We start from the raw sequence: 15,960 nt of genomic DNA, 5'->3' as shown, positions 1-15,960 counted from the left end.
CCATGCTCCCTTCTTCCCATTCATATTATTACAAAGAAGCGCATTCACACACATACGAGAAGATCTGGGGATGAAAATACATTGTGATGACTGTGATCAGTTACATTAGCAGTGTTTTCATGGCACTCACTCAATTTAAGCTCTCATGTCACTTTTCTTGAGGACGTTTGTTGATATATCAGAGTGTAATATGATTTAATGCTTTGCTTTGATACAATCGATGCTTTGTTACATTTTACACAAAATTGTCTTGCTACTGAAAATTCTGTTCTGACAGCATCTTAACTCTGAGTCCAATCATTAGCTTTCTCAGCACTTTGCCTGCATCTCACAGTTTCAAATATTAATAAAAGCATGCAGGCTGACCACAACGTAAGCAACATACGCAGCACATGTGAAACAGTATATGAATTCCACAGAGAGAGCTGCACAGGAAACACAACCACAATGGACTGAAACCATGAGGCAAATTCACAGACTGACTTTAAGCACTTTATAACTGACCTGTCATTCACACTCTCAAGCACACTCACACACTCATGACACCAAATGTCACGAGCACTCTGGGGTTCATGGTCTTGCTACCTGACAGGAGGAACAGGGGTTCAAATTGTCCCTTTTCTGTTCCCCTCCTATACAGTATTTAGTGAGGATAGATTTTTGTTTGTTTTGTTCTCAGTATCCCAAAATATACTCAGGATTGACACTATTAAATGTACAGATCTGATTTATGTATAGCCTTTTTTTAGTCATGCACATTCTTTTACTCTTTTTAGTGAATAATTAATTTTGAAGTACAGTAACACATTTAGGACATTTTCTGTCATTGCCATGTTGTCATTTGACAAAGACATCATCTTGAAAAGTCATGGTCACTTCACTGTGAATCAACAGGTCTTGCTCTGATGACAGCAGTGGTGGAGGAAGTATTCAGTTCCTTTACTTAAGTTTGAAAATACTCTCTTACAAGAAAAGGTACATTAAAAATGTCACTTCTGTGAAAGTTAGTCAGTATAATCAGTAACATGTACATATTAAAAGTAAAAGTACCCAATGCAGAAAAATCAAAAATAAAAGAAAGAAAACAACAAACCCTGAAAACCCCACAAGCTGTAAAAACATTAGAATCCCTTCCCCCCTCCCCACATACGCACTAAAAACAAACAAAAAAACCCCAGAAAAAAAACACATCAAAGCTCAATATTAATAAAAAGAGCAATAAAAAACACCACCCCAAACTCAGAATTATTTTTAAAAAAGAAGAACCCTGCCCGAAACTCAAAATTATTTTAAAAAAAAGGAAAAAAACACACCCAAATCCCCAAATTTAAAAAAAAGTTTGAAAAAAAATCTTAATTTGTAAGGGAACTAAAGCTTTCAGTTCAATGAAGTGCAGTAAAAAGTACAATATTTCCCTCTGAAATCAACTGAGGTAAAAGTATTAAGTGGCATGAAAAGATAATACTTAAGTAAAATGAACTTCAGCGCAGTACTTGAGGCAGTGTACTTAGTTACATCCAACCACTGGATGACAGTTACAGGTCCAATTTAAAATGCCTTCCAGAACTGATGATTTCAGGCTCGTGTCAGCTTGGCAGTCATACTGAGTTCAGTCAGTGAGCCACATGCTCAGAACAGGGCCCAGGGCCTGACTGCTAGCTCAAAGCTAAGCAAAAGACAAAAATCCAAAAGACACAAAGACACATGACCTCTTTGTCACAACGGATGGAACTGTAGAGTATTTAAAGCTTTGCAGTTTGTCTTTGCATCTTTTTAGCCGGTTTTTATTCTTCTGTTAAATTTGATTGTGCTGAGTTTGGTTCCGTACCTGCCCGTGTTAGCTTCCATTTGTGTTTCAGTTCAAGGACAGCACTTTGTAAGTAAATATCAATGTCCAGCTCACATAAAGAAAAGCCCGGCACCATCAGTGCTGCAGACCAACTAAAGCTGAGCCATTAAAGTAATTCATATAATACAAACATTGTACCAAATGTACCAAATGCATCTCGTGCAGACTGGAGATATTATTTCACCGCTCAGCAACATCATGCTACCCACTTTTACTCCTGTGAAAAATTGCTCAATGAATAGACGCTTCAGACATCTCTTAAGCAAACGAAATGCATCTTGCATGGTGGATCTGTGATGCTTGATCAACAAAATGGCAACATTGATCCCGGAGGTGGCTCTCAGCCTCATGAAAGTCCCATGCTCTGCTGGCCTGTGAGCCTGTCTTGTTCTCGCTGTAATCGCCTGTGAAAAAACAAGTTAGCGATGGTTTCGATAGAGCCCTAACATGCCAGCAAGTAGTAAATATTACCAGACCATATGAAATTAGCTATGTTTCAAATGCCACTTTTAACTTTTGGAAGTCTTTGTACTTCTGTATTTGTCGGTGGGCATTGCATGACTGATTGGAATCTCTGATCTTTGCTAAATATAATAAACTCACAAAGGGGACGATGATGTCCATCTCCTTTCATTGCTGATCTGAGTACATTAAGTTTAGAATGCATTACTCTTTATTATAAAGAACACATACTCTTAACCTCCAGTGTCCTTTATTTGTCCTAACCTCAGTGTTTATCACAAAAACTGTCCAGTGCTATTGTCTGTGTGTAATTATGTTCCTGGGGCCTTCAGGGCCTGATGGGATGCTTCCTGTGGGGCTGCAGCGTGAGTCCTGACCCAGATGGAGACACTTCAAGTGAACTCAGATCGGGCCTGATTTGGCACACTGTTGTGCAATTGTGAAAGCCAAATTCCCGGCAAACCGACAGTTTAAACACCATGTCTCTGTATCAAATGCTCACTCATAATCTTAATTACAGAAATTTAACACTTTGGATATGGTGGGCAAATCATTCAGTGCCTTCCTTAAAACTTGAAAAAGGGTGTTGAAACTGTATGGAAATAATTCCCTTCATTTGAAATTGGATTAGTGTTTAAACTAATGTTTGGGTTTCACTTGTTTAGTGAAACCTCTGTGCTTTCTGACACAGAGATGTCAGTTAGCAGCATCATTCAGTCTGAGAAAGGAAACATCCTGTCAAGTCTATCTGGATGAATGGATGCAAAGAGAAGAGAAGAAAAAAAAGATAAGAGAGAAGAGTTTGAGAGCGCACATTAGCAGTGTGTCAGTCAGTTGGAACTACAAAAACTTTACTCTCAAAGGCCTGAGGAGGTTCCCATGTTATAGTTAGGTGTAATTAAATCTTCAATATTTCACTTTTAAATTGAAATGTTCCACATTCCTAAATAAACGCATTTAGTCAAGTGACCACAGAATTCCAGCATAACAATACCCAACACGTTCTCATCCCAAGTTGTCAGGTATTGCTGCTTTGTCGGCGGATTTCTGTGTCTACATATTATGCTCTAAGTATCTTTCTGTGTCTGCTATTGATGTCCCAGCATTGGTTGCCATGTGCTCGTGTTGCCTAAACAAAACCAAATGCTGCCTTTAGTTAGAATTGGGGGAAAGAAGCAAATGGTAAGGTGAAGAAAAAACACATCACATTCGGACAGGAAGTGAGCCCTTGACTCCTGCATGAAAGTCAGGGGTTTTTGGATCTTTCCGCCACCCGTCCTATAGGGATCGTTGCACTCTTTATATTACAATGTTACCAGAAGCTTTTGTACCTGACGCTGTCTAAAGGCGTATGCTGCTGCAGCAAGTGCTTTCTGGCACCGTATAATAACAACACTAATGTTTCAGTCTGGCTGTGTTTTTAACTGACTCCATCCAGTGGCATTTCATGCTGGTGTGAAAGGTTTTGGTGTTTATATCTTATGCTGAAAGCTGCTTTTGCAGCGTTTTTTTTCACAACTTCAGAATGAGAATAAGCTGCAGTACCACACACATTGCACAGAGAAGGGAACACCACACAGTTCATGGTGCCTAGCAGCTCATTAGGCCATGATGTTGCTGGACTGAATTTTCCCAATTAATCAAACACTGCTACATTTAAAAAGTAAACATGTGCAAATAAAGACATCATGTTTTATTTATTTTATTTATTTTTTATTTATTTGTTTTGGGCTTTTAGCCTCTATTAGATAAGACAGCTCAAGCGTGAAAGGGGGAGAGAGGGGATGACATGCATCAAAGGGCTGAGGCCAGAATCAAACTTACAGCCACTGCAGCGAGGACACATTCTCTGTACATGGGGCCCTGCTCTACTAACTGAGCTACTGGGTGCCCCAGACATCATGTTTTATTAAGACTATGAAAGAGCGCCTAGATCCAAAGTTTGGACCTTGGGACCTGGATGTGTCTCAAGGTAGGTCTCAAGACCTTGGAACTGAGGTCCCAAGTTTGTCCTGACTCTGAATGATGTTATGTGAATATAAACATATAGCATCATACATATTTTCTGTTTTCAAGAACATGCACAAAATCATATCCGAAAATTAATTTGACATAAAAGCTGTTATATTTCAGGCACACTTATTGTGATAGTTTTAGAAATGCTTTTCAAAGGAGCTGAAGGTCATGCTGTTTGGAGCAGCAGGCCTGACTTTTGCTGTTTGCTGAACTAGGCCATTGTGGAACCTCAAACACGTCACTTTTCATGGCTCGGTCACAAAGATCAATTAAGTGAAACCAATTGACCCACTGCGTGGTAAATGGGGGCTGCTACTTTTATGTAGCTCACACAGACTCTTTTCTTTTTGCCGTTTGTGAAGGCAAATCTGATGTAACTGATTAATACAAAAACAAGCAACCAGCCTATCACATGATGTGGAGGCAGCAGCACAGTGCATGTCAGCAGAGGACATGCGGGACAGATGGAACACAAAATCATCAGTACCAAACATTTCAGCTGCCTCTGCTCTGCTGGTTTGTGAGACCATGTCTACTGTAAAGTGATAAGAGGCCCACAGAGGTCAAATCATCCAATAATTAATAAAAAATATATTGCAAAGATTAGCGAAACATCCAAAATAAATTGTATTTTTTTTCAGTCATTGTTATTTTTTTGTTTTTCCGTTTTATTATGCCTCAGCGCTGGCAATAGCCGAGGATAGAGGCATTATATTTTTGTGTTGTCTGTTCATCTGTCCATCCATACATCCGTCTGGCCGGTCTATTCTTGTGATTATATCTCAAAAGGCAAAGTTTTCAAATTTACCACAAACATCTACTTGGACTCAAGGACAAATTAATTAGATTTTAGTGTACAAAGGTCAAAGGTTCAGGTCATCGTGACCAAATCTGTCTCATTCTTGTAAAGAGGAACACCTTGAGGTGTCTGAATTTCTTCAGACTTACGTTCGAGTGGACATATGAATAGGATGAACTGATTAGCTTTTGTTGAAGTCCAAGGTCATAGTGACCTTGCATTCATCTCAGTCTTGTGAAAGCGATATCTTAATAACATTTGGAGGGATTTTTTTTAGAATTTGAAACAAACATTTACCTGCACTCAATGATGAGCTGATTACATTTAGGTGTTCAAGCGTCACTGTTACCTTGCATCCATCTCATTTTTGTGAACACAATATCTGAAGATAGCCTCGAAGGAGTTTGTTTTAATTTGGCACACTTGTCCACTTGGTCTCAAGAATGAACTGATTAGAATCTGTTGGTTGAAGTCCAAAGGTCAAGGTCACAGTGACCTCATAAAACATAAAACAAAAAAATTAGTACGCTCAAATTTCAGACAAATATCTAATAGGATACAATAATTAAGTTTTCACCTTTTATATCCAAGAGATCAAAGGTCAGCTTTGACCTCATAATGTTTGCAAAACACTTTTCTGACCATGACTAAACATCATATTTCAGGAACAGAAGGAGAGACATTTGGTCAGATAGTGAATTGGTAACACTAATCTTGGGTGTCCACCTTGAAACTGTACAGATTGTAGAGATATTCTGTGCTGCTGGGGGACGTAAAATGGTTTTCAGGGATCTTTCTCAAAACAAACATGGCCAGAGACAGTGGACACTCAAGCTGCTGTCAGTTTCCGCTTCCTGGGCCCCAGTGGGGAGGCTTTTTGTTGAGAGGGGATTCTAATGAGACAATGTTGTGTAGTATAAGGCAATTTTTCATATTTTAAAATGCAACCAAACCCTTTGGGACGCTTTAATATCACACACTCATATCGCTCTGCGCACACAATAAGTGTTTTAAAATCAAGCTTTAAAGGGTATGATATGTGAATATTATTTACTGAGTTTATTTTTTAACCATTTTTAAATTTTCAGAATTTTAATCCTTTGAATGCCAGGTTTTTGTCATGATGCCACTATGTTTTAGATGAAAAAAACAAACCAAGTAAATTAATTATTATTTACTATGTGCAAAGTAGATCTTTTTTTTTAACATCACAGATATGTCAATGATTAGCAGCAACATTCTTTGTGACAGTGCACCTAGTAAAAATAACAGGTATTTTCTCCATAAGCCAAATATGGTACAAAATTAAGTAATCAGGAGGAAAATAGTAAAAATGATAAATTCCAAGGCAAAAGCCCAGAATGACACCCAGAAATAATACAAGTCATGTTTTTATGCTTTGATGGCTGAGATAAAAATGTCAGTTTGAATGGGTTTCAACGGAGCATTTTGCACATAACATTATGAATGTAACAATTTTGTTTCCAGTGTATTTTAGACTTATTGTAGCAGCTGAGCTGGTTTCACAGAAATACACAATCTTGCCTTGATGCCATATAACTGAGCACAGGTATATGGAAAATGAAGAATGGAAAACGCATAAAAGTCCTGAAGGGTTAAACTCAGTTCCCATTGATGTAATTTTTGGCCACTACCCCCTTGTGTGTTTTTCCAGTGATGTTCAGCAGTTAGTTCAGGTTTGGCAAATGATGTCATCAGTTAAACAATTTAATGACTGAAACACCTGCAGTTAGGCCACTAAGTGTTCAGCTAGTGAGCTCTAGTAGGTTTCTTATTTTGCTCATTTAAAGCTAACTTAAATCTGTAAAACAGAGAAACTCTTCTCTGTAGTTCACATGCTCAGTAATTGTTCTTTATTATTAATAATTCTCTGTATCACCTCTATTCTACTTTTGTACTTGTTAAAAGAGGCCACAATCCTCAGTATGTCAGGTATTTTCAGTATTTCTGCATTCTTTGTTCTGTCTTCTAGTTTAGCTATGTGGTTAGCAACTTGCATTTACACAGGCTGGTTGGTTCAAAAATAACGTAGAGTATTGAATAACTGTTTTATATATTAGCCTACTTAGGCCTAATGTGAGTTTTATGGGGAACCTAATGATACACAAAAAACACGTTTAGGTTAAAGGTGAAACATGGAAAAGGGCTGCTGCGTAAAGATGGTTCAATTGATCTCAGATCCTTACTGTTTGTATGTGTTTGCAAATAGAAATCTATGGTGGCTGGGAAGTGCAACACAAAATTAGAAAGTATGAAACACTTTTATAAAGTTTGAGACAAATTTACATTTTGGAAAACATTTTTACATTTTGAAAAACAAAATTACAAAAGAAAAATTCTTTTAACAAGAACAAAACAAACTTACTTACAAAAAAAAACATTTTCAAGTGGCAGAACACTAAACAAATTTACAACAGAATCTCAACACAATGTACCAAATGACAGAAGTGACCCAGAAGTGGTTGAGTGAGCTGTCGTTCAGTTAGTTGCAGCGGAAAGACTGGTCGGAATGTGTTTTAAGGAGTTTATGGTGATTGAATGATGTTTTGTCCATAGTGTGGAGCTATATAAAACAGGAAACACAGTTTTGCATTTTGTGTGGACGGTCTCTGGAAGGTTTGAATGGCACAAACGAGAAAGAGGGACCTAATATGCTGCATCATTGCGTAAAATACCTCAATAAGGGCTGTCAGGTGTTAACTGGTGGTTGAATTAACTGGTGATAGAGACAGATGTGTTGTAAGCGTGGCCTCTGAAAACGGCCAACAAAGCAGGAAATACACATTTTAAATGTTTTGCTTCACTATCTATTTTTTTGGTCTCAACAGCAATACATGAACATATCAGCCGTCTTTATTAAGATTACTTGAATTGGCGACATGACAGCAGCAAAAGTTCCCTCTCCAGTTTCGAACAGGTGATCATTAAATATCCAAGTTACTGTTAAGCCACAGGAGGTAATGAAACACAGGGCCAGCCAGGTGCCGACAGTTCTCAGTACTAGTATTGTGACATTCTCATGAGTAAATGCTTCATATGATACAACTCAAATGCATCGAAAATGTGTGCATATTGAGTTATATTTTGACCATACATATAGCCTATGATATATATAAAAAGCCTGATAACGTTATCTATGCTCCCGATCATTTGACTTTACAGCACTCATGCGTTCTATTACACTCACCGCAAAATAGTTAAAGTTGACAGTCATGTCTGACGTGAATGAAAAAATATTAATGAATGAGCTCACTGTGGGTAACGTGTTATCTGCCCACATTAACTTGTGATACTATCATCATGTTTTATATTAACAGCTACAGACTTGTATGTCTTTCATCCCAACAATATGTTACACCAGTCATTAATACTCATACATCCACATCAGACATGATTGTCAACTTTAACGTTTTGGGATGAGGATGATAGTATGCCTTCTCCCTCTGTTTTATTTTGCACTAGTTATCCAGCAATTTCTTTGTGGGCTTCAGATACTTTCAAGGGAATCATCAGGTGAGAGAAGGAACGCAAAGTGTCATTATATGATGACGATTTATTACTGTATATTTTAAAACCCCATTTTCAATACTATGTCTGTTTAAGAGAGCTTTGAGGTTGAGGTATGAGGTTATATATATATATTCAATATTTTAATTATAAACCCATTATCACAAATCACAATTTGCCTTAGAGGGCTTTGGGATGTTTTGTGAAAATGTTCACTTATGAACCAGTAAAACACAAAACTTATCAAATATTTTCCATCTTCTTCATTTTACCAAAAAGTTAATAATGATGATGTGATGCCCTAATGCAGAACTAATGTTCTGCATTAGGGCATCACATCATCATTATTAACTCTTTGCAGAACTAATGTTCTGCATTAATGCGCGTATGGACTGTACTGTGTATCTCATAATTTTGTGTTTACAGTGAACTCTTCACTATTTTATTGAACATGTTCAGGTAACACTTTCAGAAACATGGAAATAGAACTTTTTCAGTGGACAACGGACCATTTAACAAAATCACAGTAAAACCCTCCTACTGTATTGCAGTGCATCGCTATAAGGTGTATGCAGTCACATATTATGTCTTGGTGTTTCTGTGTCTTGTCTTGTCTTGTCTTGTCTTGTCTTGTCTTGTCTCGTCATCTTTTTTTAACATTTCTGAAACATGAGCCACTATCATAACTCACTTTCTCCTGTATAATTTTGTTCTCCTCTGCATTTCATCATGACCTAATGCAGTGTGCTGTGATCTACAGTATAACAAAACAGAAGCAAGGCACAATGAAGTCAATGAAGGGATGACTGCAGCTGGTGGGCGGCTGTGGCCCAGAGGAAGAGCGGGTTGTCCTCTAATTGGAGCGCTGGCTGTTCAAGTCCTGGCTCCTCAACATGTTGAAGTATCCTTGTGCAAGATACTGAACCCAAAATTGCTCCTGATGACTACTCCGTTGGTGTGTGAATGAGTGTTTCAAAAGCTGAACAGCAGACGGCACCTTTGGCCACCAGTTGTGTGAATGTGTGTGAATGTGACATGTAGTGAAAGCATTTTGAGTGTTCAAAATGACTAGAAAAGTGCAACACAAATGCAGCACCATTAACAAGATTGATTTGGTGCTTGAATTAAAACAAATAAATAAAAGCCCTATGTGTTTAAAATTCTGATATACACATGTAACATTGCATTTTATATACATTATATCAATATACCAAATAAGACATTATTACGGTCTAACAAAAGAAAACAATATACTGTGTAAATAGTTGTATTATACTGTGAGTGTGCTAACCATAATTCTTACATGGAATCCTTATATGTAATGAAAGATAATGTATTATTTTTTTTTGCTGAGGACTAAAACAAAATAAAGTGATTCACACTGGTAATTGTTTTTGTACTTTTAGTATACATAAGGGGCCAGAATGCATAAAACATCAAAATAGAGCATGCTTATCAAAAAAGAGCCAGTGGAGGATCCTCCATGACCCTGACAGAGGTTCTAGCAAAGACCCTAACATCCTTAAATCTTATAAACATTCTACCTAGAAATGTCATAAAATCATAAAAATGTCCCCAAAACTCACAAGGATTTACCTCTGTATATTTCTTCCTTTACGATGTTCATATTCACAGTTTAATTAATTAGTTTAATTAGTTCCATATTTCATAGCTCCGTATTTCACAATGAATTTTCACCTACTGTTTTTACTGATGTTATGTATATTGTATTTTGCTTTAGCTCTTTGTTTCTCTTACTTTCATTTTTCTTCATTTGCTCTTAAATGTCTGTGTAATTTAATGTCTGTATAGGTTATATTATACTTAATGTAAAGGCCTATATATTTTTCTCTTGTAGGCTTATTCTATCAATCAAAGGGATAGTGCAGCCTGTAAGAAAAGCCTACAGGCAAAACCCAGGGAAGCATATCTCCATGTAACTCCTCCTAATGCAGCACATGTGCTGGGTGCGACACTTTTTTATCAGCTCTTCGATTTTGACAGATGGCAAGCAATAAATTGCTGTTATAGAGAATTTAGTAAATAAATCAAAGTAAAACTGTAAAAGTGGGGGAAAGTACAATATTCTGCTCATATTCATATTGGTTTTTGGGTTTCTACTAGAACATGTTCACATGCTTCAATGTTCAAACTGCGAGCATGATTTTTCGTGTACTTTCTGTCTGAACATATACCTGTAATCACCTGCTGACTGACTACTTTTCTGTTTTTGTAGACCAAATTATCGTGACATCATGCTAACAGCAGCTAGCTTTTTTAATTTTTTTTTTTTTGGTGGACCATTTTTTTTAGGTAGCTACAAGTTAATTAATTACTGATTTTATATGTGTGATGTGATGTTTTCTACCTGGAAGTTATGTTAAATAAACACTGTGTTTGTGTCTATTCAGTCTATAGAAGGTTTTGCTGGAATTACTAGGCAACAGCTTGAGTCCAGCCGGTGCCATTCACTTACACCAAGGAAAATATAAAAATGATATTAATTGTTCCTTTTGCTCAGCTCATCCAGAAACTGTGCTCGATCTTTTCTGGCACTGCCAATAGAAAATTATGGAAAGATGTTTTCAAATTTATTATTGACATTGGATACAAAGACTTTGCAGATTAGGCCTATTCTTGCCAAATTTCTATCAGCGTAAGTCTACAAGCCAAAGGCCCCCTTTTACAGTTTGTTTTTACAAAAATGTTAAAAATTACATAAACACTATTAAATCAAAAGGCTATATAAACTGTATTGGCATGTGTCATCTGTAAGCTATTGAAGTTAAATTCTATCTAAATTGTTGTGAAGGAACCGATCTCTTTGAATTACATTTGGACTTTGCGCTTTGGAAACAAAGGAAATATGTTTCTTTCCATCTGTGAGTTTTGTACTGTGTCTATTGTTTTGTGTTATCTGTTTTGTGATGTTTAAAATAAGCTGTACAGATGTTCGTTCCTTCTCCCTTTTTTTAAAAAAAGAAAATTATTTATTCAATTTAAACCCCCTGGCATGTTTTGAATTTAGAATTTTGCACTATAATATCTGTATAAGTGGTATGCGCAATTTATTAAATAAAAGTTATTGAAAAAGGAAAATATATTTAAAAAATAGATATTTTTTCCCATTGACATACACTGTAAAACATTCCAACAACAAATACAAAAGGAACCCACTTAGAATGTTTATGTTTCCAACTGTCTGTATTGTGACATCACAAATTCACAGAAATCTTGGTGGCTCCTTTAAAAAAAGTCAGAGTCTGATTACAAACTGTATGCATTTCTTTGAGGAATGTGAGTTTTTATACTTTAACAGTAGCACCCCAACCTGTTTTATTTTTAAAAAGACTTTTCACAATATGGGAGCTTTAGATTGCACAGCATAAGTATTTATATTGCATTGTATTATTGTCAGGTGTTTTTGTGTCTCCAGCTGTCAGACAGTATACAGTTAATGATAAACACCATCCAGCATTGGCACAGTGTCAGCACACACTGATCGGTAGCTTGCAGTTTGTTGCAGTCATTGCTGTGGGTTGCACTATAGTGGAGCCGAGGTGAGTGTTTTTGTGTCCACTGTTTAGGATAATGTGCATGGTTCACTGTGATTATATTGTGTAGTCCCTGGCTATGTGGCGTGCTGGCGGTGTGTGTGTGTGTATAGGCCTATGTGTGTGTGTGTGTGTGTGTGTGTGTGTGTGTGTGTGTGTGTGTGTGTGAGTGAGAGAGCGAGAGAGAAAGAGAGAGAGTTTCTGTGTGTGCATTTTATCCCTTCGTTTCCGTTGGCTGCTAAAACTTGTTGGAGCTTTTCTCTGAGGAAAAAAAGAGAAAGCTCCGAGAACCTATCCGTGCTCGCGACCCCCCCACCCCCCACCCCCTCTCGAGCCCGCCTGGTCCAGACTTGTCCGGGAGCCCATCAGAGCAGTCCAGCCTTCACACCGGTTAAAAAAGCTCATGTCAGAGACACGGTACAGCTATATACTGTGAGCACATTAACACTATAGGGAGTCCCCGCCGCTGCACACAGCGCTGCACTTTGCCGCCGAATTTCCTCCTCGTGCTGCACGCGCCGGCCTGGCTGCTGCGGGCTTCACGCTGACACTTCATCTGCTCTCAGTGCTCCGCCACACCGGATCCACCTGACATCTGCACCTTCACAACACCTGAGACCAACAAGTCTACACTTGAACTGGACTTCTAAAGACGCGTCCGGCCTTTTGCTTTTCTTTTTGAATCTTTTTTTTTAATGGTACAATGTCGTCTTTACCAGGAACGGTACCGCGGATGATGCGCCCGGCTCCCGGACAGAACTATCCCCGCACTGGATTCCCTCTGGAAGGTAGGCTTCAGCGGAGCGGCCGCTGCGGGACCCGGAGCCGCCTGACGGGCCTTCACACTCACACACGGGGGGACTCTAAAGAAGAGAAAATCTGAGAGCTCCGTTTGATCGTTTCAGTATTTTAGGCAAAACAAGACGGACTTCAGCATAACAATCTCTAAGACCTTAGTAGGCTACTTCAACTGGATTTTTTTTTGCCGTGAAAGTAGCATTAATTTTTTTTTACACACTGATTTTTCTTTTATTGTTTTTTTTATTTTATTTATTGTGCCTTTATTTAACCATGTTTTTCCCACTGAGAGCAATATCCCTTTTACACGGCCAAGATCAGTAGCAACACAGAGTTTCAATAACAAAAAAAAAATTGACATAAAAACACAGAGATATTTACAACAGAACGATAAGATAACGCAGCTGCAAACAGTCTGGACTCTGTTGGTTTGAAATTCAGTCAAGGTCAGCATTTCTTGAAGCTTAAGATCATCTTGCAGATTGTTCCATAATGAATGTGCGGAGAACCTAACAGGTTTTTTCTCCATTCTTTTTTGTCTTACTAAAATTTGAATAGGATGTAATAAAAGGCCTATTATCTTATGAAATTAAATTGAAATTGAAGATCTCAGGCTGCACTTCGTTTATTAACCATCCACTGACCATTTTGTTTTATTTAAAATTAGTCTAAATCCTAACCATAGACCACAGACAGTCTGTAACCAAACGGGGGATTTCTTCAAGTGGCCTGCTCCGAGAAATCAAATCAGTCCAATAGAAAAGAACAAGAGAAGCAGATCACAGCAATATTTGGAGAGCGTGATAGTGAATAATGAAGACGGACAGAAGGCTCATCACCTCCTCTCAGGCTCGGACTGCGATTCGTTAATGACAGTCTGTGAACGAAATTTTGGATTTGTTTCTACAATTGAGACGTTATCAGTTTGCAGCGAATAACTGAAAGAATAATATTAGGTCCACACCAATACGTCTAATGTACACTGTTCATTCAGATTACATGGAGATGAAACACAGCACTGAAATAGCACTATTTCCCTCCAACATACTGAGTGTGACCTTGTGTCCCTCACAGTGTCCACTCCTCTGGGCCAGGGCCGGGTCAATCAGCTTGGAGGGGTCTTCATTAACGGCCGCCCGTTGCCCAACCACATCAGACACAAAATCGTAGAGATGGCCCACCATGGGATCAGGCCCTGCGTCATCTCCCGACAGCTGCGGGTCTCTCACGGCTGCGTGTCCAAGATCCTCTGCCGCTACCAGGAGACTGGCTCCATCCGGCCCGGAGCGATAGGAGGCAGCAAGCCCAGGGTGAGAATAGGCCTAATATTGATACATATAATAAAAATACTAATAATAATAATACTACTACTACTACTACTAATAATAATAATAATAAATGTAATTTATTACAGTTCATTTTAATGCTGTTTTTTTAGGGATTCGCGGCCTTTAATTTTAAAGCAGCCTGTATTTATGCTCTTATTGTTTGTCTCTCGGTGCTGCTGTGTCACCTGCAGCAGGTAGCCACGCCGGATGTGGAGAAGCGGATAGAGGAGTACAAGCGGGACAACCCCGGCATGTTCAGCTGGGAGATCCGGGATAAGCTGCTGAAGGACGGGGTGTGTGACAGAAGCACAGTCCCTTCAGGTGAGGCCTCCTCTGGTAAGCCGCATTTCATTCAATCTCTTTTCTCCGCTTTTTCCCCACTATTTTAGATAGATAGAAAATTCAGGCTAAGGTTGGTCATTATTATTATTATTATTAATAAAAGTATATTTACTTGCATACATTATTATTATTATTATTATTATTATTATTATTATTATTATTATTATTATTATTATTATTATTATTATTATCCTGGTGAAGTTGCGTCTGTGTTCGCAGTGAGTTCGATCAGCCGTGTACTCCGAGCTCGATTTGGAAAAAAGGACGATGAGGAGGAATGTGATAGAAAAGATGAAGACGGAGAGAAGAAGACCAAACACAGTATCGACGGCATCCTCGGCGACAAAGGTAGGCCAGAGGAGCACACACAGTTAAAAACCCTGTGGACAGCTGCGGGTTAGACTACTGTTTAGGGCTATGAATTGTCTACAAATTGGGTCTAAATGGACGTTTTGTCGCTCTGGGTCTCCCTACTCTAAGCTGCTCTCCCAGCAGACTCAGGGGCCGCTTCATTATTTATGATGGGGCGCGCTGGGGTGGATCGGGCTCCCGTGGCGCCGCTTAAACGCTCCCTTGAAAGCGACGCTGACAGATGACCGATGTGCCAGTCATTATCAATTACAGGCAGTCTGACGGGCACACCCCTGACACCCCGGGGCCAGGGGCCAGCGACCTCACAGCGGCCGCTAGTGTGTGGACGTCAAGTTCACTGCAAAAAAATAAAAAAAAATCTTTCACAGAACCAAACATTTCAAATCAAATACAAACATGGAAACAGAAAAATATATCCTGACAATCTGAAATAGAGGCCCACTCAAATCATACAGTTGAATGCCACCAGGATAAACACAGATCCACAAATGGATTTATCTTTAAACTTGCAGCCTTCTAAGTTTTAGATTTTTATGAGGTGTACACCATTTTATCTGGTGAGTTGATTTTACTTTAAAAAAAAAAAAGGAAACCGATTGCCTTGAAAAATGTAAGTAAATATAACTATAGGTCTAAATATATGTTTATTTTATACCTAAATGTAAGTTTATTTGAAATTCAGTTAAATTTATTTGATTTTGTGAATGTGTTGCAATTTAAAAAAGTTGAATGAAATCAATCTTTCAAAATTTTTGGCAACTTCAATAACCAAGTTTATTGTGGTTTATATATGTATTCTGCTGGTTGCAAATTAGCCATATTTGTATTTTTTAAACATATTAACAAACAGAACTGGCAAAACTTAAGCATTGGCTAAATCCTTGTTGTCATGATAAGTCAGACTAGCTTGGT

The 15,960-nt window shown here is 38.2% G+C and overlaps 1 protein-coding gene across 2 annotated transcripts in view; it reads left to right on the top strand.

The window, feature by feature from the left end:
- The first annotated feature begins 12,466 nt into the window (after positions 1 to 12,466).
- The window catches only part of LOC121946660 (paired box protein Pax-7-like), an 81,253-nt gene continuing 77,759 nt past the window's right edge, over positions 12,467 to 15,960 (top strand). Inside the window, exons 1-4 of one of the 2 annotated variants that reach the window (XM_088082680.1) lie at positions 12,467 to 12,996; positions 14,081 to 14,316; positions 14,526 to 14,670; positions 14,896 to 15,024. In XM_088082680.1, the coding sequence (XP_087938806.1) occupies positions 12,912 to 12,996; positions 14,081 to 14,316; positions 14,526 to 14,670; positions 14,896 to 15,024 (595 nt within the window). In that variant the 5' untranslated portion in view covers positions 12,467 to 12,911. The remainder of the gene's footprint in view (positions 12,997 to 14,080; positions 14,317 to 14,525; positions 14,671 to 14,895; positions 15,025 to 15,960) is intronic. The other variant, XM_088082681.1, reaches the window with a different exon arrangement.

Source organism: Plectropomus leopardus, chromosome 9 (genome assembly GCF_026936395.1).
Source record: "Plectropomus leopardus strain MGB_pleo_1.0 chromosome 9, ASM2693639v1, whole genome shotgun sequence".
NCBI lineage: Eukaryota > Metazoa > Chordata > Actinopteri > Perciformes > Serranidae > Plectropomus > Plectropomus leopardus.
This window is presented reverse-complemented; position numbering and strand designations above follow the sequence as displayed.